At 38.4% G+C, this 24,177-nt stretch overlaps 1 protein-coding gene and 1 long non-coding RNA gene across 8 annotated transcripts; one reads left to right on the plus strand and one right to left on the minus strand.

Moving 5' to 3' along the window:
• The first annotated feature begins 10,125 nt into the window (after nt 1-10,125).
• On the plus strand, nt 10,126-14,303 carry LOC114274662 (PCNA domain-containing protein). The gene is made up of 7 exons (XM_028216634.2): nt 10,126-10,285; nt 10,411-10,500; nt 11,067-11,221; nt 12,313-12,433; nt 13,497-13,616; nt 13,707-13,777; nt 13,869-14,303. The coding sequence occupies exons 1-7, from the start codon at nt 10,178-10,180 to the stop codon at nt 14,116-14,118; spliced, it is 915 nt and encodes a 304-aa protein (XP_028072435.2). The 5' UTR covers nt 10,126-10,177; the 3' UTR covers nt 14,119-14,303.
• On the minus strand, nt 11,762-23,955 carry LOC145806112 (uncharacterized). 7 transcript variants are annotated; one of them, XR_014348766.1, is made up of 8 exons: nt 22,962-23,955; nt 21,243-21,335; nt 16,101-16,350; nt 15,798-15,937; nt 15,257-15,572; nt 14,845-14,902; nt 13,088-13,222; nt 11,762-12,092 (listed from the first exon to the last, which is right to left on the minus strand). It is a non-coding gene; the product is annotated as an uncharacterized LOC145806112 (long non-coding RNA). The 7 variants fall into 7 exon arrangements; XR_014348765.1 differs by lacking the exon at nt 11,762-12,092 and having other exon boundaries at nt 12,869-13,222; XR_014348769.1 differs by lacking the exons at nt 11,762-12,092; nt 21,243-21,335 and having other exon boundaries at nt 12,869-13,222.
• Between the last annotated feature and the right edge of the window lie 222 nt (nt 23,956-24,177).

The following is a 24,177-nucleotide window of genomic DNA, read 5'->3' on the forward strand; positions in this document are numbered from 1 at the left end:
GCTCGGCCTTCACTTGCTGGCAAGTAAGGCACTTCGATACGAAAACAGCCACATCTCTCTTCATACCCCGCCACCAAAACTGGCGACCCAAATCCTGATACATCTTAGTACCTCCCGGATGCACCGCAAGGCGCGAATGGTGAAACTCTCGGAGTACTTCCTCTCGGCAAGACTCCGGTACAAACAAACGGTTTCGGTATCTCACACTCAGGTCGGGATACACCGTCAAACCCTTCTCAACTTTCCCACTGGAGATCTTCTCTCGGAGGGATTCTACCTCAAGGTCACCTCTCTGTGCCTCTAACACTCTAATCACAAGTGTAGGCTGCGCAACAACAGAAAACAAGGCCGCAGCCTCAACAGATTCGCCCAGTAGCAAATCAAACTCGCCCAGTGCTCCCAACATCTCCCATTCCCGGATGGCTATACAAGCTACATCACTAATGGTTTTCCTACTAAGGGCATCGGCCACAACATTGGCCTTTCCCGGATGATAATGCAACTCAAAATCATAATCCTCGATGAACTCCATCCATCTCCTCTGCCTCAAATTCAAGTCTCTCTGTGTAAACAGATACTTCAAACTCTTGTGATCCGAGAATACCTCGAACCTCTCACCATAAAGGTAGTGCCTCCAGATTTTCAAGGCAAAGATCACTGCGGCTAACTCTAGGTCGTGTGTGGGGTAATTCTTCTCGTGTATTTTCAACTGACGTGAGCTATAAGCTACCACTTTCCCCTCTTACATCAACACACAACCCAAACCCTCTCGTGAGGCATCACAATAAACCGCATAACCCAACCCTCTCTCCGGAATAATCAACACCGAAGCGGTGGTCAATCTAACTTTCAGCTCTTGGAACGACTTTTCACAAGTCTCACTCCACACAAACTTGACTCCCTTCCGAGTCAGCCTAGTCAACGGTGACGCTAACCTGGAGAAATCTTTCACAAACCGACGGTAATACCCAGCTAATCCCAGAAAACTGCGGATCTCAAACACACTCTTAGGCTGTGCCCAATCTTGCACTGCCTCAACCTTGGATGTATCAACAGACACCCCTTCCCCGGATACCACGTGGCCTAAGAATTTGACTTCCCTCAGCCAGAACTCACACTTCCCAAACTTGGCATACAGCCTATGGGCTCTAAGTAACTCAAGCACCACTCTCAAGTGTGCCTCGTGCTCCTCCTCAGAAGACGAATAGATAAGGATATCGTCCACAAAGACGACCACAAATCGGTCTAAGAACTCCCGGAAAATCCGGTTCATCAAGTCCATAAAGACTGCCGGTGCGTTGGTAAGTCCGAATGGCATCACCAGAAACTCATAATGGCCATACCGCGTACGGAATGCCGTCTTAGGAATATCTTCCTCCCTGACCCTCAACTGATGGTAACCCGATCTCAAGTCTATCTTAGAGAAACAACGGGAACCCTTCAACTGGTCAAACAAATCATCTATACGGGGCATAGGGTACTTATTTTTAACCGTAGCCCGATTCAACTTCCGGTAGTCTATACACAATCTCAAGGCACCATCTTTCTTTTTAACAAAGAGTGCCGGTGCTCCCCACGGTGAAACACTAGGGCGAACAAAGCCCTTATTGAGCAATTCCTGGAGCTGAACTTTCAACTCAACCAACTCTGCTGGAGCAAAACGGTAAGGTGCCATAGAAATCGGCGCCGTACCAGACACTAAATCAATAGAGAACTCTATCTCTCGGTGAGGTGGCAAACTAACAAGATCTTCGGGAAAGACATCCGAATACTCACAAACCACCCTTGGCAATACAACCTGGGTCTCACCACTCTCACCACTCTCAAAGCTGGCAAGTAGACTACTAAGCTCACTTCGCCCTCGCGAATCATACCCCGGTGGCAAAACACTACCAACCCGGTCTCCCAAGAAATGGAACCACTCCCCGCTCAAGGTACATAACGTGACCCTTTGGCGGTAGCAATCAATAACAGCCCGGTATGACGATAACCAGTCCATACCCAAAATAACATCAAAACCCTTCATGGGCATGACAACAAACGGAAAAGGAAGCCTATAATCGGCGACCTCTATATCACATCCTCTAACACCCTGTTTCAGGATCAACTCACCACCCAAAGGCGATACCACACAAATAGGAGATGCTAACTGTGCTAACTCCAATTCCAAAACAGATGCAAATGCAGCAGATACAAAAGAATGAGATGCACCCGTGTCTATCAACACATTAGCAACTGAGTTGCAAAACAGAAAAGTACCTCTCACTACTGATGGAGCCGGTACTAAATCCTGCGCGGTAACAGCATACACGCGCCCCGTAGGCCCCTGGTCCACCTGCTCACCTCTCGGAGCAAAAGACTGCTGCACAGACTGGGATGACGAAACTCCCGGATTGGCCATCGAGGCCTGCACAGACTGAGCTGGCTGAAAACCCTGCGTCTGCCTAGAACCAGACGCTCCCGAAGTGGCACTCAACTGTGGGCAAAACCTCTTCATGTGCCCAGGTTGTCCACACTGATAACAAGTCAAGAGCTGCCCCCTGCCCAAACTCTGACTCTGCGGTCTAGCTGAAGAAGAAGCAGCTTTCTGACCCCCACCCTTCTGCGGGCAAACAGAAACCTTGTGACCCAGCTGGCCACACTTGTAACAAGTGAATTCCCCCTGACTGCCTCTCCCCGAGCCTACACTCGGCACTGGGAAGGTCGATCTAGCAACACCACCCTGCGACTGCTGAGGGTTATAACCCTTCTGTCTCCTGCCATCACTCTGACTATCCTGGCTCCTCTTGGAGCCTCTCTGACCCTCATCCTCCTCCTGCATCATAAGCTCCATATGAGCTGCAGCGTCCATTAGGTGTCTATACTCTCGAATATAAGACCCACCAATTCTCAACTTGAGGCCCCGCCTCAACTTCCGCTCAAACTCATAGCAACGGCGTTCCTCAGACGCCACCAGTTCAGGTGCAAACCTAGACAGACTGGTAAAAGTAGCCTCAAACTCGGCCACTGACAAGCCCTGCTGATTAAGCCGGCTAAACTGATCCCTCAGCTTCTCCCTAGCTACTGTAGACAAAAACCTCTCCTGAAAAGCATTTATAAACGCCTCCCAAGTACTGCCCACACGAGCCTTCTCGTATTTCCACCATTGACCCGCATCTCCCTTCAATTGGAAGGATGCCAAGGTCACTTTCAGTGCTCCGTCCTTGATGCCAAGCATCTCAAACGTCTTCGTTGTCTGTTCGAGCCATTCATCTGCCTTAAGCGGCTCTTTAGGATCCCCGATAAACTCATCCGGATTACACCGAAAGAACTCCCTCTTCAAGAAGGAAGGCCCTGTCTCAGCTGCCTGATTCCCAGCTCTAAGAATACCCAAAGCTCCCGCTATCTCTCTGGCCAAGGCACCCATAGCCTGCTGACCTACTGGCTCGGCCACAGTGGCCTGCCCAACCCCCTCCTGTACTGCCAGAATCTCACCAGGTAACGGTACTTCCTGCCTCGCAGGTCTACCACGCCTAGCACCTCTTCCTCGTCCTGACATCCTAATAAAGGCAACACAGAACATTAGCACATTCATAAATGTGCCGAAACTAAACACTCACGTCCTAATGCATGGATAACTGTAATTCACTCCACATAAGCACATAAACACATAAGCACTTACGAATTTCATTTCCGGATAATAATAGTCCCGAGGCGTTACTAGAGTTCCGGTTAGAAACAGCATTGATCAAGTGCTTTTCCAACAAGACTCCCAGAAACTCAAGGATCCAATCAATATCCTAGAAATTAAATCCCATACCCACATAGTCACATAAGCATGTTATCAAATAAACACATAGCATATGGTACTACATCTACGTCTCTATCAAGCGAGACAAACCCATTGTGATCCTAATCACTTCCCACGTACCCAAAGTATTCGAACCCGGTACGCTCTGATACCAAGTTGTAACACCCTCAAAATAATAACATTAAACCCATCAGATAAGACATGCATTTACATATAAACTAACCACATTCCTTTATTTCATTGAGTTTCATTACATAAGTATTACATGTTAACATCAAAACAAAATGCCCTACGGGCTTACAGCTTTCCAAGTTAGCACTTGGTTACAACAAAAGAGTACTAACTCGTTACACATTAAGCCCTTGGCTTGAAGTTACATGTAATACATCAAAAGTAAAACAACTACACTATGTCCGCCTCTAGCCTCCCAAGCTATGTCCTTGGAGGTGGCATGCATCCTGTACCTGAAAATGATATTCCCATATAGGGTGAGCCACAGCCCAGTAGAAATGCACTAAACCAACCATGGACAATGACTAAAACATTAGCAATTGATAGTTGGTCAACACTGATACAATCACATAAATAACATATTTATGTCAACGACTTACAAGTCCCAATTACTTTTCATTTTCCCTTTAACAACAGATAAGCATACTAGCTCTATCATCATTTCCACAGATATGTAATAAAACTATATCTCACATTCAGATAAGCATAAAAACTATATCCACATTCTCAACAGATATGTATAACAACAATATCCACAGATAAGCATACAAGCTGTATCCACACTTCACAAAGATAAGCATATGAGCTCTATCTTCACTTCTCTAGACAAGCATATGAGCTGTGTCTACGGAGTTCATCCCCTATCTCCTCCCAATACCTATCCGGTTTAGAGGTACATCCCCTATCTTCCCCTAAACCGCGGAGTACATCCCCTATCTCCTCCTCTAAACATAACGTATACAAACACAATGGTTCTATATACAATCACCCAATACATACAAATAATGTATTCTATCAACCGTCAAGTTCCATGACACATTTCATTGATTAGTTTCAGTTTACCTAATCATCATGTATTGTCTACAACAATCACGACTATCCTCCACCGATAGCCCAAAGCAGTTATTTCTAAAACAGAAAATAAATGCACAAATGGATATTCAATCAACATTTCATTTCTTCATTCTTCTCAATTAATTATCCCAATTAATTAAACAATGTAGTTAGGGCAATTCCCATAATTAACATTTCAACCCTTAGGTCCCATTTTCATCAATGATTCAACAATCATTCCATTCTTTTCATGCCAAACATGCATCTAGGTTTATTATGAATAAAACCCCAACTTTTGTAAAATTACACAAAAGTCCCAAACTTTCACAAAATTACCAAACCAAGCCCAACATCTCAAAATACCAAAATTTAAAGACAAAACCCATAGAGAGGAGTAGGATATCCCTACCTCAAATTCGGAGTCCCAAAGGAGAAGACGACAAAACCCAACGTGCTCCAAAACCCGAGATTTTCAGATTAAAATGAAGCCCTCGACGATCAACAACTTTTTTGTAAAGGCCAAAGGTGAGTAAATCACTCCTATTAGATCAAAACCTAGAGAGAAGGTAGAGTCTAGAGTGAGAGGCTCAACAATGGTGATTTTGGAAAAGTAAGAGAGAGAAGAAAAAGTGAAAAAGTGATTTGAAAAGTCACAATTTCGGGACTTTAACCCAGGTCTCCGCTCGAGCGTAAAACACCCCGCTCGAGCGTCCACTCACAGACTTCCGCTCGAGCGGCCAACCGCCCGCTCGAGCGCAGAATGCACTCGCCCAGCACTTTTGCAGAACCAGGCCTCCGCTCGAGCTCCCAACCCTACGCTCGAGCGGCCACTCACACAGATTCGCTCGAGCGGCCAACTCCACGCTCGAGCGTACAACACTGCACAACAAATACTGGATGGGTGTATTATCCGCTCGAGCGCCAACACCTCCGCTCGAGCGTACAGGCCAAAAATCTGGGCAACTAATTTTGGTTTCTAAACTCAACCAACCTGAAACAAATCCGCCCAACACATCCTATAACTCAAATACGAAGTAAAATGATGTAAACAAAATAATAAACAACTACCAACATCCACGGACACATGTCCGGATCACGGTATAACAAGGGTAAACCCGGGATCGCTATAACCTCCCCCCCTTAAAGAATTTCGCCCCCGAAATTAAGCACAAGTTTTCAAAACAAGTTTTCCTTCATTTTAGACAATGTTACAATTTAACATTCAACAATTCGACCCATTACCGGTCATCCCATCCCTTTAACAAGAGACATATCACAATATGTAAACAACATATGTATTTTCAACATGCATTAACATTATGCACTATCTTTCCAATTTCAACAATATATTCAACACATATAGTGTCACATTCAACTTCCATATGAGGCAAGTTCCAAACATACTTCCAATAATCAAAACATTTTTAATGTTTCACAACTTAAGACATATATAAAAGCTCTTAAGTTCAACATAATGTAAAATTTAAATACAAGATCACACGTCAACAAACAAGTCCGGATATTTCTCTCGGACTTCCAACTCACGTTCCCAAGTGGCTTCCTCCACTCCGTGATGTTTCCACAAGACTTTCACCAAAGGAATGGTCTTGCCACGCAGGACCTGATCCCGCCTATCCAAGACCCGTACCGGTCTCTCCTCATACGAGGCATCCTCATCTACCTCTAAATCAGTCCAATCCAACACATGTGATGGATCTGGCTCATACTTCCGAAGCATACTCACATGAAACACGTCATGCACTCCGGACAACTGCGGTGGTAAGGCTAATCGATAAGCAACCTCACCAATCCTCTCAAGGATCTCAAAAGGACCAATAAACCGAGGGGATAACTTCCCACTCTTCCCAAACCTCATCAGGCCTCGTCTAGGTGATATCTTCAGAAAGACATGATCACCTACCTCAAACGCCAAAGGCCTCCTCCTACGGTCGGCATAACTCTTTTGTCGACTCTGGGCTGTAACAAGCCTCCTACGGATAAGCTCAACTTTCTCCGTCGTCTCCCTAACCAACTCCGGACCCAACAAAGGTGCATCACCCACCTCGGCCCAACACACTGGAGACCTACACGGTCGGCCATACAAGGCCTCAAACGGTGCCATACCGATGCTAGACTGAAAACTGTTGTTGTAAGCAAACTCTACCAATGGCAAGTGCCTCTCCCACGTCCCACTGAAGTCCAGGACACAACCCCGAAGCATATCCTCGAGGATCTGAATAGTACGCTCGGACTGCCCGTCAGTCTGAGGATGATAAGCCGTACTAAAGGTCAACTTAGTGCCCAAGGCACTCTGCAAACTCTGCCACAACCTAGCAGTAAAACGAGGATCTCTATCTGAGACGATCGTCACTGGGACCCCGTGCAATCTCACTACGTCCCGAATATACAGGTCGGCAAGATGATCTACCGAATCTCTCACGCGCATATATATATAATGAACTATTTTTATAAATAATTTTACAGAGTTGTCAAATCCAAATATTGCTCAATTAAATTATGCACTAACTATTTTAAAAGAAAATTTTGGATCATTACAGGAGAATATTAAAAGAATAGTAGATAGTTTGAGTGATGAATTAATTTAGAAAATTAATGTGTGGTTGAGATTAAGTATGAATTTTACCATATAAAAATTGAATATGGATCATATATTGTTTTTTTTATATATAATTTTGGGTACTTTTGTATAACTATAAAAAATTATTGTGATCACATGTTACTTATCATTTGATATATTATTGTTGTATTACCGTAATGAATTTTATTATTAATGTCTATTATAAATGAGTGGTGAGACATCACATAATAAATAAAAATATGTTTTGTTGTTATTAGTGATAATATATTTCTTTATTTACCTTTTTACAATGTTCAAAAAATTAATTTATATTTATTGTTAATTTTTGTATATGAGAAGTCAAAAATAAATTTTAACCAAATTCAAGTTATAACTAATTTGAGATTGAAAAGGAAATTTCAAAAGAAGTTATAATTATATTTAATTTTAAAATATTTTAAAAAAAATATAGGAAAAAATTGGAACTATAAATTAAAATTATCAAACAACCTAATTCTATGAAAAAATTTAAATGAAAAATTGATCAAATTTTAATTCATAACAAATATTTTTAATAAGTCATTAATTTTTTATTTAGGTTCTAACCTGATCTGGTCTTAAATAATTTTTCAGATATAAATATATTTTAATATTGATACAATCAATATTAGACATATTTTAAGAAGGGTAAATTATATCGATAGTCCCTACATTTTGTCTCTTGTGTCAATTTGGTTTTTGTAATTTCAATTAGTTTGATTTTTACCCATAATTTTAGATTTTGTATTAAGTTGGTCCAATTGATATTGCCGGTTAAGATTTTTGAAAGAAAGTAGTTATTGAGTTGGTTGAGATTAACTTATTGAGTTGAACAAGTTTATAATTTTGTCTATAAAAGTATAACAGATGCTACTCATGTGTGTATTTTCAATAATAAAAAAAAAACAATTTTAACATTTGGACTAAATTGAGACAAATTATAAATTTAGGATCAAAATTGAGCAAATTAAAATTGTAAAGACAAAAATAACACAATAGTTAAAATATAGGAATTACCAATGTAATTTATCTTTTTAAGAATAAGTACATAATTTCTTAATTAATTTTGAAATTGTTAATAAATATACCAAACAAATATTTACATATTTCTTATATTTGTTAATTTTTTTTTTAAAAATATATATATTTACCAATTAAAAATTAAATAAATAGGTAGGTCTATTAACTCATGGATTGGCCATGAACTAAACGATTCTCTTAAATCAAGAATTATTGGCAAAAAAAATCATTTTGAACTGAATTTTCTTTACTACTTTTTAGTGTTTAATCCAATATTAGAATCCCTAAATTAACTCATATCAGTAACGAATTGATAAATTATGATATAATTTAAATTTATTAAAACTAGAATATGACCTACAATTTAAGACGACTTTATCTTAAATAATTGTTTTATACATAAATGTATAGTTTTTTTTTAAAAAAAAAATTATATTTCAAACTTTTTAATAAGTATGCATAAAATAAGTCTACATTTCTTATTTTTATTATAAAAAAAATTTATAAAAATTTATTTATTAATTTAATAAACAGATAGGTGAAATGATTCATATAAGTTGGGAATAGAACAAGACAATTTTTAATGATTAAGTGAAAAACAAGTTTGCGTAAATCTAATGTTAAGTCAAAATTTAATATTACAAGTGAATTTTAATTCATTTTTACATAAATATTATAACATAAGACAAATTACAATTTTTAAACTTCACAAACATAAAAAAATTACTATATTGACAAATGAAATTTACTACTATCATTTGATAAATTAAATTTATGAAACTCATAAGACGAAATGTATTTATATTTTATTATAAATATAATTTTTGTGATTTATTTTTTAATTTTTATCACTTAAATTATGACATATATTTATTATTAAGAATTTAAAACATACAATTAATGAAATAAGAATAAAAAAATATTCTTTTATACATAATTGTAATAAAAATGAATAAAATTCAATTAATTTTAAATTATTTTTACTAAATATTGTAGATAAAATTTTTAAATTATTATTTAATTTTAAGAATTAACTTTTGATTATTTATTTATACCTCATAACACGGTAATTATGCTAGTCTATCTATACTATATATTAAGTAGAAAGGAGTTTTTAATTCCAAGCCTTGTGGGGGCTCCAATCTCCCAATCTAAATTTCCTGATTTTTTGATTTAAAAAAAATTTAGCATTTATTAACTTCTCCCAACTCCTAAGTCTTACCCTTATAATAACACTTTAATGCATTAAGAACAAGCATAAAAAAAATTCTTTGAAATTCAACACATATGAATTCCTTGAAAAGTTCGAACACATATGATTATTATCTCTCATAATAACACTTTAATGCATTAAGAACAAGTATAAAATCTTTTTCTTGAAAAGTCCAATACATATGATTATTATCAAAATATTAAACTTTAATATAATATAATAAAAAAATACATTTAATTTTTTTAAAATTCCAACACATTATTATTATCAAAATATTAAACTTTAATATAATATAAAAAATAAAAAAAAAATTTAAAAATCACAATTCACATATATATATATATATATAATTATAAATAAAATGTGCATAGTGATATGGTAGTGCGCATATATATATATATATATATATATATACACAAAAGGTGTTGGTATTTCATTGTTGGCGGGAAAAAAGAGGAGGAGGAGGAGCAGGATGAGCTCGTCGGCGGTGGAGCCAGAGGCACCCGATCTGGTGTGTCAGCTCGACAATGTCCAAGGCATGGTCGATGCTCTCACCTCCGTCCGCTGGAAACGCCACCAGGTTCCTATTCTTTTCCCCTTTCTTTTTCTCGAGAACCAAACTTACGAACAGAGTCCTAGGGTTTTAAATTTACAGTCTTTGAACAAGAGAGATAGGGTTTCTTTGATTTCAATTTGTTCGTGTAGGACGCGGTTGTGGAATTGTCCGAGCATGGCATAGTCTTGATTGTTGAGGAATCCAGATGTCTTCAGGCCAAAGTTTATCTGCAACGTGAGGTACTCATTTAAGATCATCTCCAATCCTTACTTGTACTTTTTGCTCAAATTGAGTTTAGGTTTGAGTAAAAAAATTTATTTTATATGAAGCACTCCAATGCATATACTCAAATTTGAGTAAAATTGCCTAGTGTTAGTTTTAGTGGAAGCTATGGGTTGGAGTAAAGGAGATTAGTGTAAAGTTTGGGTAAAATTGTCCAAAGTGTCAAGTTTAGATTGGATAGAAATTTGAGTGAGGAAATGGGTAATCATTGATTTGAGTAAAACTCAATTTGGTATAAGTTTGAGGAAAGGAGTGGAGGGAATTTTTATGATATTTTTTTCACTCAAATCACTTGTTTGGTTGCTGAGAAAATGCAGGAAAATTTGAAAGAGATCAATTGATTAGCTCCTAAAAGTTTTCGTTGTTGAGTGCCCTGAAAGAAAGAAAAAAAAAAAAAAAGAAGAGAAACTCCAATCAACTGAGTGTCAAAGATTCAAATGGTTGTTTATTGGCAACAAAATTACGAAGGATAGGAAGCATTACATTCTAAAGATTTAAAAAAAAAAATGGCTTCTGTTGGCAGCTTTTCATTCGATATGAATATACTGCACAAGGACGGCCTCGTTTTGGAGTGAGTTTGGGCCTCTTTGTTGACTGCATCAATGCATTTTCTGTTCCTGGGCATTCAAACACAATCGAAATCCAATACCCTGGGCCTGACATGCAGCTTCTTCTCAAGTATGTTCTCATTTGCTTTCTTCTCTTGATTTGTCTTGTCAGTTCTTTTTTAGACATTTCTGCATATGGAATGAATTTGGGATAATCATTGCAGATTTGATCTCCATTGTCTTCGTTGGTGCTTTTAATGGTTATTTAGGTCCTATTTTGCTATGACAATGTCTCGACTGTTTAAATGATGTGTGCAGACATTGTGTAGTCCATTTGAGTTTGGGGTGGTTTGCAGGCAGAGCTAAATTCATAAGTTCTACTTCATTTTAATAGCTGTGAAGAGTGCACTGGGCACAACCTTAGTAAAACATTATCTAAGATCTTAAGGCTAATCACTATTTATTTTACCTTCATTATCAGGTAAATGGTTTGATTGCCCTTTTAATAGTTGTGTAGGTCCTGTTAGTTGTAAGACTTTTTTAATTTTTGGATTCTTATTCTCAGTTTGAATCATGGGCAGGGCTGTTGTGTACTCCATCCTTCGCATTTAGGCTGGCTTGTGGAAAATTTATAAATACTAAACACTCTGGCTACATCTATAAAGCTGTATTTTGAATTCACTACAATGTATTAGACTGTAGATTTTGATTTGTGAGGGACTGATGGAAGCAAGAATTAGTGGATTCAGTATTATCTCTGAAGTGCTTATATGTGTCTTCGCTCTTGTTATCTGTTTTCTGTTTTCTCATGTTAAAGCACTTGTATTGAATCGAGTATGAAGATGCAAACAATTTAGATACAGTTCTTTAGATGAAGGTTACTAATTAAAGCAAGTTGCTCGGCCATCTTGCTCACTCCTGAGTGACAACTTTAATGCTGGGCCTCACAAATGTTGGCTTGACTTGAAGACGTGATACATTCTTATTGGTCATTGGCCAACCTGCACCATGTAACACATATACCTAAGTTTTTTCCAATAAATAAAAAGGTTTTTATTTTTTGGCCTAGGCTGAGAATTCGAAGTTGCTCCAAATATTTGAATTAAAACCTGAAGTACACTAATGGCTACAAATGACCACGTGTTTATGATGCAAATGAGTTTATGATTCTTTCTGTATACATTACTTTAATCCTTCTCTAATGCTGCTTCTTCTTTTTAGATCTGTTGATTCATTGGGTGCTTGCATTTATGCTGAGATCAGAACAAGGATTCCAGATATGGTTTCATGGGACTACAACTTTGAACCTGCTGGAAGCACCCCACTCAGTTTTACTGTTAAGGTACTATTCAGTTTTTAGCAGCACTCATAAGTCATACCCAGGCTGGTTCCGTGGTACTGGATGTATGAGATAAGAATGTGCTTTTTATACACAATTATCTGCAATATTACTACATCCTGAATAGAGAATGGCAAAATTGGATTTTTGTAGCCAACCCTCATGGTTGGGATGTAACTTGTAAGTCTTTCTTATGAGTATATGTTGAGGATGTAGAGAAATTCATCATAACTACGAACTTCAATAATGTATCTTTTCCTCAGTTTTGAGAAGTCTACAAGGTTCTTGCATCATACAAACAATGAGTATGCTGACTTGTGTGACTGCTACGATGAGTCATGCCATTTTTTTCCCTTGGTTATTTCTTATATCTTCAACCTAAGGTTTGTCCATTGAGATATGCTTTTAAGCAATATGTAAAAAGGAAGGAATCATGTATGTTGGGAACATATGAAAGTATTCTCTTTGAAAATGAGTTCCATCTTATAGAAATGAAAGGAATTTCATGTTGCAGTATCTTCCTACTTCGTCAACTGATGTTATTTTATAATCAGGGCTTTATTGTCTCTTTCCGCTTTGCCTCGTGGCAGCAGCCAGACCTTTTTACAAACCAGACATATCCAACAAGTCAGTAAAAGACTTTCCTATTACTATTACCTTGTATCTGATGACAATATCAGATCATCAACATAGCTGTGATCATGTCTTTATCCCATCCTGTGGAGCATGGTGATGGATATTTAGCAAAAGAGAAAATTTTATTTCAAGCCCACATTCTCCACTGTGAAGATCCTGCAGACAAAATTATTTTAGTTGTCAAAATCCTAACAATTTAGGCTTCTTTGATTTCTTGGAAAGTACAAGGAAAAATCCGGGGGTTTCAACTAGTTATTAAATTCATATTACGGTTGACATTTTTATGCATTTATCAACTATTTCCTTCTGCAAGCAACGATTGGAATGGATGATTAGGCAATTCAGTATTTGATTCTACCATAATTGTATTTAGAGAATCTACTATATTTAAGGTGAACATAATGCTAAAATCTTGGTGTTTAATCCCTAGTCTGCAGCTTTGAAGGAAGCTATTGATGATCTTGAATGGCCTGGATCAAGTATCCAGATAATTTTACAACCAGTTCCCCCATCCGTTACCTTTAGAGGTGAAGGCCATGGCGACTTGCAGGTGTTGTTCAACTTCGGAAATAAGCAAATTTTTGTTTCCAGGATTATCCTTTTTTCCCCCCTGAGGTTTTGACCATTGTCTTCCTTGCAGATAGACTTCATGTATTATGTAAATACGGATTTATTGATTGCATTTCATTGTGATCATCTAGTCTCCTACAGGTACCTGTTGATACATTTTGAGTGATTACATAGAAAATCACCCCGTTTATTCTAATATTCGTTTGCCAATTGTTTACATTGATATGCACAGGTACAAATACAAGTTTCTCCGTGCAACAACTTCAAACATTCCCGGTAGCGTCATCAAGGATAATAGAGGGAGCAAGTTGACTATTGGGAGAGGTGGGATGTTAAAAGTTCAGCACCTGGTTTCTGTTGCCAGACCATCTATTCCACATCCGCACATTGATTCTGCTGGCTATCAGCAACCTAGTCGTATTGCTTATATCGAGTTCTTTGTCAAGCCAGAGGAAGATGAAGCCACTGCAAATGACTCATAGGCTGCCTTGGCATGATTTGAAATTGTGTGCTCCTTGCTATAGGGTGTAATTAGAAGAAAGGGAAGGGAAAAAAGAAGGGAAAAACAGGTGATTAGTAGTCACCACATTGTTTTCTGGGGAGCACCATTTTGTTTATAAACCCTATTATGATATCAATGCTTAAAAAAGTGTCTTTATTGTTTTTATATTGTCTATATGTTTTATGTTCATTTTTCTATCTTTATTATTTTATTTTATTTTAGCTGTTTCTATGACTCCAGTTTTGTTAGCTAGGTTGCCTAAACAGTGGCTGGCCATAATTTATTTATATTGCGTTGATGTTGTCGCTATGCAGACTTTTGGCTTAATAGCGGATCATGTAAGGCAATGACGGCCATTTGATTACAAGTCCTTGATATATGATGACTTGATGACATGAATTTTCATGCCAAAAAGGCGTTATTGGTTTTCTGATGCTAGCACAATGCTATTCTTCAAAATACCTATTCTCTTTCTGCTTGGACCTAAAAATAGAATCTAACTGGCATCTTCACTACCTCAAGCAATATTTCATTTATTTCTTTTTGTTTATAAGTGATTTATTTATTTATTATTTTTTAAAGGTCCTACAAGACTAGAAGATTAAAAAAGTAAGTAAATAAATAAATAATCTTGGCTATATATATAAACTAGTTTAATAAAAAAATTGCCAAAGACAAAGTTGCAAAAAAAAAAAAAAATAGGCACCAGATTATTGGGTTTCATTTGTGGTTGATTTTTCTACTCATCCAATCAAACATGAGACCTGGTTCAAAAAAAAAAAAAAATCAAACATGAGACAATTTGGTACAGAATAACTAGAAATCACTGGACATTTACCCAGGAAAAAAAAAAAAATGAAGGACCACTTAAAAGTCATCCTTGCATTTGATGGTTAAGATGTCCAAGCTGCTCTCTGTTGTTTTGACTTCAGTAATACAAGATCCACTACCCTATTCAGAAGTAGAACTTGAATGGGAATTGTACTATAAACCCTAAACCCGGTGCAAAGCAAAAAGCCCCCCCTAAACCCGGTGTAAAGCAAAGCCAAGAGAGTATATCACACAAATCATTTGACAATATCCAAATAATGATATATGGAACAACTCAATGTACCTACCAATTATCATCCTTACGGTTATTTGTTATATAACCAGGAAACCACCGGCGAAGCAAAATGAAAACTTCAAATCTGATCAGGGATGGGAGGGTTGGAGCAGCTATTCATAAGATTGCAAGTTTCCTTTTCTTTTTCTACAGCATTGGCAACAAAGCAGATACGATATAGCTTCAGACCACCACAGAGGCCATACCATTCCAGAACCAATGTGCGCATCCAATAAGGCAGCTGAACGCAATAGAGGCCCTAGTTGTTGCTGACACCTCTGAAGTCTTAACTACTTCAAGCATCAAGGCGTTACAGACACTGCGACACTCTGCAGTTGACAGAATACAAGCATCAAATATTTCGAACCAAGAAATATAGATGAATGAATTATGCTAAAACTAAAGGTAACCCATGCCATGATGTTACTGAGGAAAGGGACATATTTTACTTCTATTTAAGTAAAACTTTCACAGCAAATAGGAAGATGCTTACAAAACCAAATACAGCTTCTCTTCTAACTTCCAACACTTTTTATCAAGAAAATAGACAATACCTGCCGGAGTTCAGCAAGTGACCGGGCCACTGAATAATACACTCAGAGCCAGGTAAGAAAGATAAAAGGAAAATGAAGCTGCCCAACAATTTGATATACAAATCCTTCCCAAATCGATCCATCCAAATCAAGCCCCGAGGCTGCAACAATTCAACCAATAGAAATTTTCATAAAATTAAACCATTCAAGGAGAAGGAAATTTATGGCAAAGTATGGTAATGAGCATATGGACATATTGAGGGATAACACTGATTTTGAAAATGTAGTAAAAACTCATCCAGGCAATCCCTGACTTCTCCATACTTTTGACTGCATGAATTACACCCGTGCAAAATTGAGATATAACTTCATCAGAAGCTTCAAGATACTAGCGGAACTGCAGAACAAGGGTTGTAAATGATATCTTCTTCAAACACATGGAGTTTGTAGGCTATGGCTGATGATGGTTTGGAACCAAGTCAACCAACAAGCCATTGATTAGTTTTGATGCTATGCTGTTGTTTTGTTTCTACCTCAATGCATTCTGTAGCTTCCAGCATCTTTTCTAAACTCTCTGCACTTAAAAACAATGCCGTCACTAGAATAGCAGCAATATGAAGGAGAAAAAGAGATACATGCCTCTCATTTAACCACACATGCACACAAAAAAAATAAAATAAAAACAAAAATAAAAAAAATCATTAACTGGAATTAAGAATGTATCAAGAATAGGACGAAGAACATGAGAATTGTTTGACAAAACATGAAGGGTTCCTTTCACTTTTTCTTTGATAAATAATGACATATAGGCACACCACTAGGCATACAAGTTGTAAAAGAAGGCTACATTTCCCTCTCTAAACTAGAAAAACCAAGGAACTTGAATGTTATCGTTCCTAAGAAAAAAATAGTATCAAAACTGTTAAAATTTATCACCTACCACCACTACCACCTCACCTACTCCACTAAACCTAACCCACTACACCTCTACTTCACCCACTTACCTACTACACACTCACTCTCTTCTATATATATGAATCCTTGTAAACACAATAGACACCAATTAATAATACATCAATATATATACATAATTTGTTCTCTCTCTTTCTATATGTATTAATTTTAACATGGTATCAGAGCGGGTTTAGCACCTAATATTTTCGCTTCACCGGCGGGCGGCACGCACCCTCACCTTAGCCGTCCGCCGGCCCTCAACCTATTCCGCTTATTTTCTACACATACCTTCACTATCGCTGTCATATTCATCACCCACCTTAGGAACTCCGGTATCCAAGTCCACCCCGGGTTGTTCGACGCCGAGTTTGCCCGAGCCGAAGCTGAGTTCGGCTTCGCATTCCCTAGCCCGAAATGCCGTTCAAGCGTTACGTCGGGAGGGTCGCCCTTGTGCACTACGGCTAGGACTATGGGAGGCTCGTCGTCATCGTCGACGTTCTCGACCAGAACAGAGCTCTTGTTGATGCCCCTGACATGGTGAGATGTCAAATGAACTTTAAGAGGCTCTCTCTCACAGACATCACAATTGACATCAAAAGGGTCCCAACGAAGAAGACACTAGTTGCAGCGATGGAGGCTGCAGATGTTAAGAACAAGTGGGAAAATAGCTCCTGGGGCAGAAAGCTGATTGTACAACAGAGAGGCGCTGCTCTTAATGATTTTGATAGGTTCAAGCTCACGTTAGCAAAAATCAAGAGGGGTGGTCTGATCAGACAAGAGCTTGCAAAGCTGACAAAAGCAGAACGCAGCCTAAAAGCATATTCCATTTCTATGGAATCCCTAATTTTGTTATGAATTTTCCACTCTGCACTCAAATACTTTCCCACCACCCCACACCAGCACTCACTTCCCTCTTTTATTTCTTTATTTAACACACTTTTCCATACTTTCCCATCCACCCACACCAGCACTCACTTCCCTCTTTTATTTCTTTATTTAAACCACTTTTCCATACTTTCCCACCCACCCACACCAGCACTCCCTTCCCTCTTTTCTTTCTTTATTTACAACCCTTTTCCACGGCAAGTGCGCCAGCCCTTTTCACATCATTTTTCATTACTTTTTTTATTATAAGACCACATAAAAAAAAAATAAAAATAAAAAAAAAATAAAATACAAACAAAACACCATTGCAACCAATTTATTCATCTCAGAAAACAACCCCGATCACATTTTTACACACAAACCACCCAAACAACACAAAAACCAAAAAAAAAAAAAAAAAAAAAAAAACCAACAAACAAAAAAAAAAACCACACAACAAACAACAACATAAAAATAACACAACAAATTTCCATAAAAAAAAAAAAAAAAAAAAAAAAAAAACACCCACTTTCACAGGTGGGATTTTTCTTCTCTACTCTGCAGCCGGTCTCTTCTTCTTGCCTCCGTCCTGCGCGGCCCTTGACGGTGTTGCCTCCGTGTTTCCCACTCCACTGGGCACGATCACTACTCCCTGCTCCTCCACAGCAGCATATGGCGGCCCTCCAAATCGGAACATTACGGTGGCCTTCCGCTTCAGCTCCTTATTTTCCGCCTTTAGCACACTTATCTCTGCTCGCGCATCCTTATACATGCGTTGGAGCAGAGCCAGCTGGGAGGTTAACTGCTGCACCTCATTTGTCCTACTCTGCAGCCGGTTCGACAAGTTTGTGACCGCCGTCATGGTTTCCACACATGACTTCAAAGTATACTGATTGGCCTCCACATCCGACTGCACTGCCATTCTTTGCTCCACCGACCACATCAGAAAGTTCAACGGAGCAAACTCCGGGGCGCTTGGTTGAGGTTCCAGTGCCACCGCACCAGTTCTCTCTCTTGTTGACTCGTTGAGGTCGGGAAAGAGGGTGAGCAGCCCGCGGGAAGACGAAGCCATTTTCTGGGCAACAGAGTGTTACAGACTATCTCTCTCAGCAAAAGGAACTATCTCTCTCAGCAAAACGAAGAGTTTTTTTCAGAGTTTTTTTAGCGGGTTTTCTGCCTCAGCCTCAGCCTCCGCTTCGATTTATAAAGACCTTGACGAAGAGGCAGACATGCGCATCACGCGCCTCTTGACGCCCGACAACTTGGCACGCCTTTTGATGGCACGCCTTTTTATGGATCTGGCGCGCCTTTTGATGGCTCGTCTTTTGATGAATTGGGCACGCCTTTTGATGGCACGCCTTTTGACAAAATTGGGCACACCTTTTGAGGGTGCGACTTTTACAAGGGTCCGACAAGACTCTGTAAACTGTCCCGACATAGATTCCGGTTAGCTTCTACAAGGGTCCGACAAGACTCTGTAAACTGTCCCGACATAGATTCCGGTTAGTTTCTACAAGGGTCCGACAAGACTCTGTAAACTGTCCCGACATTGATTCCGGTTAGTTTCTACAAGGGTCCGACAAGACTCTGTAAACTGTCCCGACATTGATTCCGGTTAGCTCCTTCATGGGTCCGACAAGACTTTGTAAACTGTCCCGACATTGATTCCGGTTAATTTCTACAAGGGTCCAGCAAGACTCCGTAAACTGTCACAACAACTATCACAACATTGTCTGCTACAACGGTCCGACATGACCCCATAAACTGTCTTCTACATCGGTCTGACACAACCATCCAGTGTCCTCTACAACGTTATGACACCACCATACAGTGTCTTCACCATCGGTCTGACACGACCATACAGTGTCTCCTATCCTCTTTTATTTTTATGTATTTTCTTGTTTTGTTACTCTCTCCAAACTCAAGTTGGTTAGTTCCTATCCCCCTTGAGTTTGCGGGGGGCTGTTAAAATTTATCACCTACCACCACTACCACCTCACCTACTCCACTAAACCTAACCCACTACACCACTACCTACTCCCCTTCACCTACTACCTTCTTCTCTTCTATATATATGAATCCTTGTAAACACAATAGACACCAATTAATAATACATCAATATATATACATAATTTGTTCTCTCTCTTTCTATATGTATTAATTTTAACAAAAACCAATCTAGAGATCACATATAAACGGAATTTTCAATATTGTTCTTTAGCTATAAGGGGAAAGTTTTTTCAATATCATCTTAGAAAGTTCTAATCCACTCTTTCCACACCAACCAGCGAAGGCAACCCATTGATCTATACCACCCCATTCAGTGGTTTCACCATAGCCCAACTCAGCTTATAAACAGGACATACAAATGGATGATTAGCTAATCAATAAATCCTGTATCCTCCTTCCACATGCAATACTGATTAGAAATGAAATTATTTCCTCATCTGAGGTCATTCAGATTTAAGTACTCCTACAAGCCATTCAGATTTAAGTACTCCAACAAGCCATTCAGATGATGTTTGAAGGTGTTGACCACATCTGTATTCTTTAGCTATAAGGTAGAGGGAAACACGCCATACGCTTGTTCCTCACCTCATACAGCACACTCGAAGTAAATTAGAATCCGGCACACCATAAAGGAGATCAGATGGAGCACCCTTGAAAGGTGTATAAATGGCATAAACAAGCCTTGATTTGGCAAATGCTAGATAATATGGGGCAAACCTCACATAATCAACCTTCGAATCAAGTGAAGTACATGTCTAGTTTAGTTTCAAATGTATTTTCTGCATAGATCTCATAATTTACAAGCCAGGCCTCTAGTATATGGATTTTCTTTTGTTGGCAATGCATTTAATAGGCCTCCTTTTGTCGCCCAAGCAGACAAAATGGTTTAGCTTGTGAAAGATTCTACAGCGAGTCTTCTTAGAAGTTAGAAAAAGAAAGCACACACACTAGCAGTGCTTAGTGTATATTTATCAAATAAATGTTGAGAGTCATCACTAACTCTCCTCACTCTCTAGAATCTTCTCTCTAAAATATTCTAGAAGTTTTCACATGAATCTAGAATATTCCAGAAAGATCTAGAAGATTCTAGAAAGACCTAGAGAAATCCAAAAGATTCTAGAACATTGTAGAAGATACCGGAACATTAGAGAAGCTTGTAGAAATCTAGAAGGTTCTGGAAGGTTCTAGAATATTTTAGAAGTATAGAAAGTACTATTATATACTAGAATAGTTTAGAGAGTTCTAGAATATTGGAAAGTATGAGTATATGCTAGAATATTCTAGAGGGTTAATAATAGCCCTTGGATCAAAATGATTCTAGCCATCCATTGAGGAGGTGGATGACTATATAAAGGAAAGTGACCTCATTTGGAAGGTACAAGACACAACAATCAAGAGTGGTGTCAAGTGCTTGAGTGTGAGTGATTCCAAAAGTGAGGTGTCCTTGAGAGTCTTCTTGTATACTTGAGTGTATCTTTGCATCTAAATAAAGATTCACTTTTGTATAGCCGTTGTGTTCTAACTCAACAATAAAATAAATTGTCATTTGTAAGCAAGTAAAGAAGGGCACCAATTCATTTTCTTCATTTACTTCAGACAGCAAAATTAACAGACATAAGCTCAATCACCATTCCTTACTAGATTGCATTTGCAAACTGAAGATATGTCTGCAGTCCGTACAGGTCAGCTACACAAGGTCCATTACCTCTGCATTCCATGGAAAAACCACAACTGCAGATAAAAAAGAAAAAAGAAAAGAGTTTTGTGTTTCAGCTTGACATGTATACATGTAAACACTTAATTATCCCATACTAGTAGATCAAGACCGTATGTGATCATAGAAAAGTTCACAAATAGACATAACGGAAGCTGTCTTGCATGAATTTAGATATCTCTTTCCATTCAAAATGGCATTTGTACTTAAAAATTTAGCAAGAAGCAATAAAATTGGGATGGTACTGAATAAAAAGTGGGAATTACTTTGAAAGACAACTTTCTCTGGTGGAAGTTGCAATAACATGGAAATTCTTTAAGTACCAAAGAAGAAATGAATCTGGGTAATCTTTTTGATAAGTTGAATCTGGGTAATTCTTCCCATTAAAAACAAATTGTACCTAATAACCTCAGCAAGTAGAAACACGATGAGATGATAGAGAATTTTCTAGTCTTTAATAAATATCTATAAAATTAATAAATTATTTGTGAAATATCGTACCTCATAGTATAAGTTCATTACATACTTCTCATGAAAGCATAGCATGTGAAGGGGGCACAATTACTCAAGCCCATTTGTGCAAAGGCCTAGCTTAACAAGGAGAAAGCCCAGTACGAAATGGACCGAGCTAGGTGTTCAGCCCTAGCATCCTTCCCCACTCTAAAGTGAGCCAAGCTAGAGGGTTGGTCCTAGCATCCTTCCCCACTCCGAAGTAGTCAAAGTCATGGGCCTAGCCCTAGTCCCAATCCCCACTCCGAAGTGGGTAAGTCCATGACCATGACTCCAAGACTCCTACTCACTCTGAAGTGAGTTAAGCTGAGTTGAGCTCTAACAGATCACTCAATACTATGTGAGTGAAGAGCACATGACCCCTTGCAAATCATGGAACGGTTCACTCAAGCGAATGGCAGACTTGTTGCCCTTCTCCAATAAGGAGCGACCTAGCATAACGACTGAATGCCAGGTGGTAGAGAAAGGAACTTGATGAGCAAGTCAAGCCTTCCCTATAAAAGGTAACCTCACTTCCTTTATCAAGGATCCGATTTCCATGACTCTCTCTCTCTATACACCCGTCTTCCTTATTCTCTCTCTAGCCTGACTTCACCATCGGAGTGGTTTCCGATCAAACTGCAGTCGGGCAGCCTCACCATTCGTTATTGTGCAGGCCCTCATCTCCAGGAGCATGGCAGTTCGTCCACGAAACACACTCACTCTTTATTGCGGAATTGAGTCCGCACATCTTGTAATCGGGAACTTCATAAAAAATTCAGAAAACCATATTGAGAGATCTCCTAAGCAGCCCAAAGGTAAAATATTTTTGTTTCATGGCCACCAAACAAATACTATAACAATATCATCTTCAAAGAAGAGCTGATAATTATATAACAGATGCCGAATTAATGTGTGTCAAGTCCCATTGAGACAGTATCACATGTTTCTATCAATTTTGAAAACAAAAGTATATTACATATTAGCATGTTGTTGTTATGCAAATGAAAGAGTTGCATTCTCACACACATCAAGAAAAGAAGAAAACCTCAAGAGATAAAAATGCTCAGAAAAGCAAGAACTTCAAAAAATTGTCATAGCATATACAAATGGAGATATTAGAGGTAATTAACATAATATGTCTGAGCATATACCATCTGGTCTTCGTCGAATCATTTTCTCTGCTTCTTAATTTTCCTTAACTGAGGCAGCATCCAATTCTAGAATGTTAAAAGTATAATCATTTGGAAAAATACCCTCCTTCCTCATTTCTTTGAACAACTCATGAGCTCTATCAAGATTTCCAAGTCTACGATACCCAGCAATGAGAACATTGTAAGAGAAAACATCAGGAGAGACTTTCTTTCGTCTCAGTTCATCTGCCAACAAGTGAGCAATGTCCATCCAATTTGCCTTGCAAAATCCATCGATTAGACAAGTGTAAGTAACAACACTAGGCAAGTGGCCTGTTTGCAACATTTCACTGAACAATCCCCAAGCCTTCTTCATATCTCCAATTTTACAAAATGTAGCTATAATTGATGTGTAAGAAATCTTATCTGGATTCAGGCCATTCCAAATCATTTCCTCAAATAAATTACAGGCTTCATATATTCTACCTTCATTGCACAATATGTTGATGAGAATTGTATATGTAATTAGATCAGGAGTAACCCCAACTTTTAACATTCTTGAATACAACATGAAGGCCTTTTTTTGAATTTAACTGTTTACCAAATCCATCTATAATGGTGCTGTAAATTACAGCTTCAGGCAAAAGATTACTCTTAAGCATTACCGGGATAAGCTCCCATGCTTTTTCTGGTTTTTTTTCTTTGCACAGCCTGCTAATAACTGCATTATAGATACACCTGTTAGGAAGAATGCCTTGGTCTCTCATTCCGTTTATAAGTTGCAAAACTTCGTACAAATGACCTTCCCTGCAATAGCCATGAACAATAGAATTGCAAGTGACTACGTTGGGGGTACCACACCTCCTTCCAGCATGATATTGAAAAGTTCCAATGCTTTATCCAAAGAGCCTATCTTGCAAAACCCATAAATCATATTCTCAAAATTAGAAGCATTAGGAACCAAATTATTGCTGGCCATCTCCTCGAAAAGATTCTGTGCAGTATCCAAATCACCCTGTGTTGGCACATAAATTTTAAACCAAATTTATGTTTAAATTTCAAATACAGTCAATGACACACATAGAGCCTACAATAAGATTGTTGTAGGCAATCACTTCCCAAAATGATTAATTTGCTCCGTTGAGGTATATAAATAAAACAACGTCGTATCTTAACGACGTTATTCAAGATGCTCAAATGACACGTGGAGCCTACGAAAAAATGACACCTGTAGAGC

Source organism: Camellia sinensis, chromosome 13, assembly GCF_055761805.1.
Source record: "Camellia sinensis isolate YWXY chromosome 13, ASM5576180v1, whole genome shotgun sequence".
Taxonomy (NCBI): domain Eukaryota; kingdom Viridiplantae; phylum Streptophyta; class Magnoliopsida; order Ericales; family Theaceae; genus Camellia; species Camellia sinensis.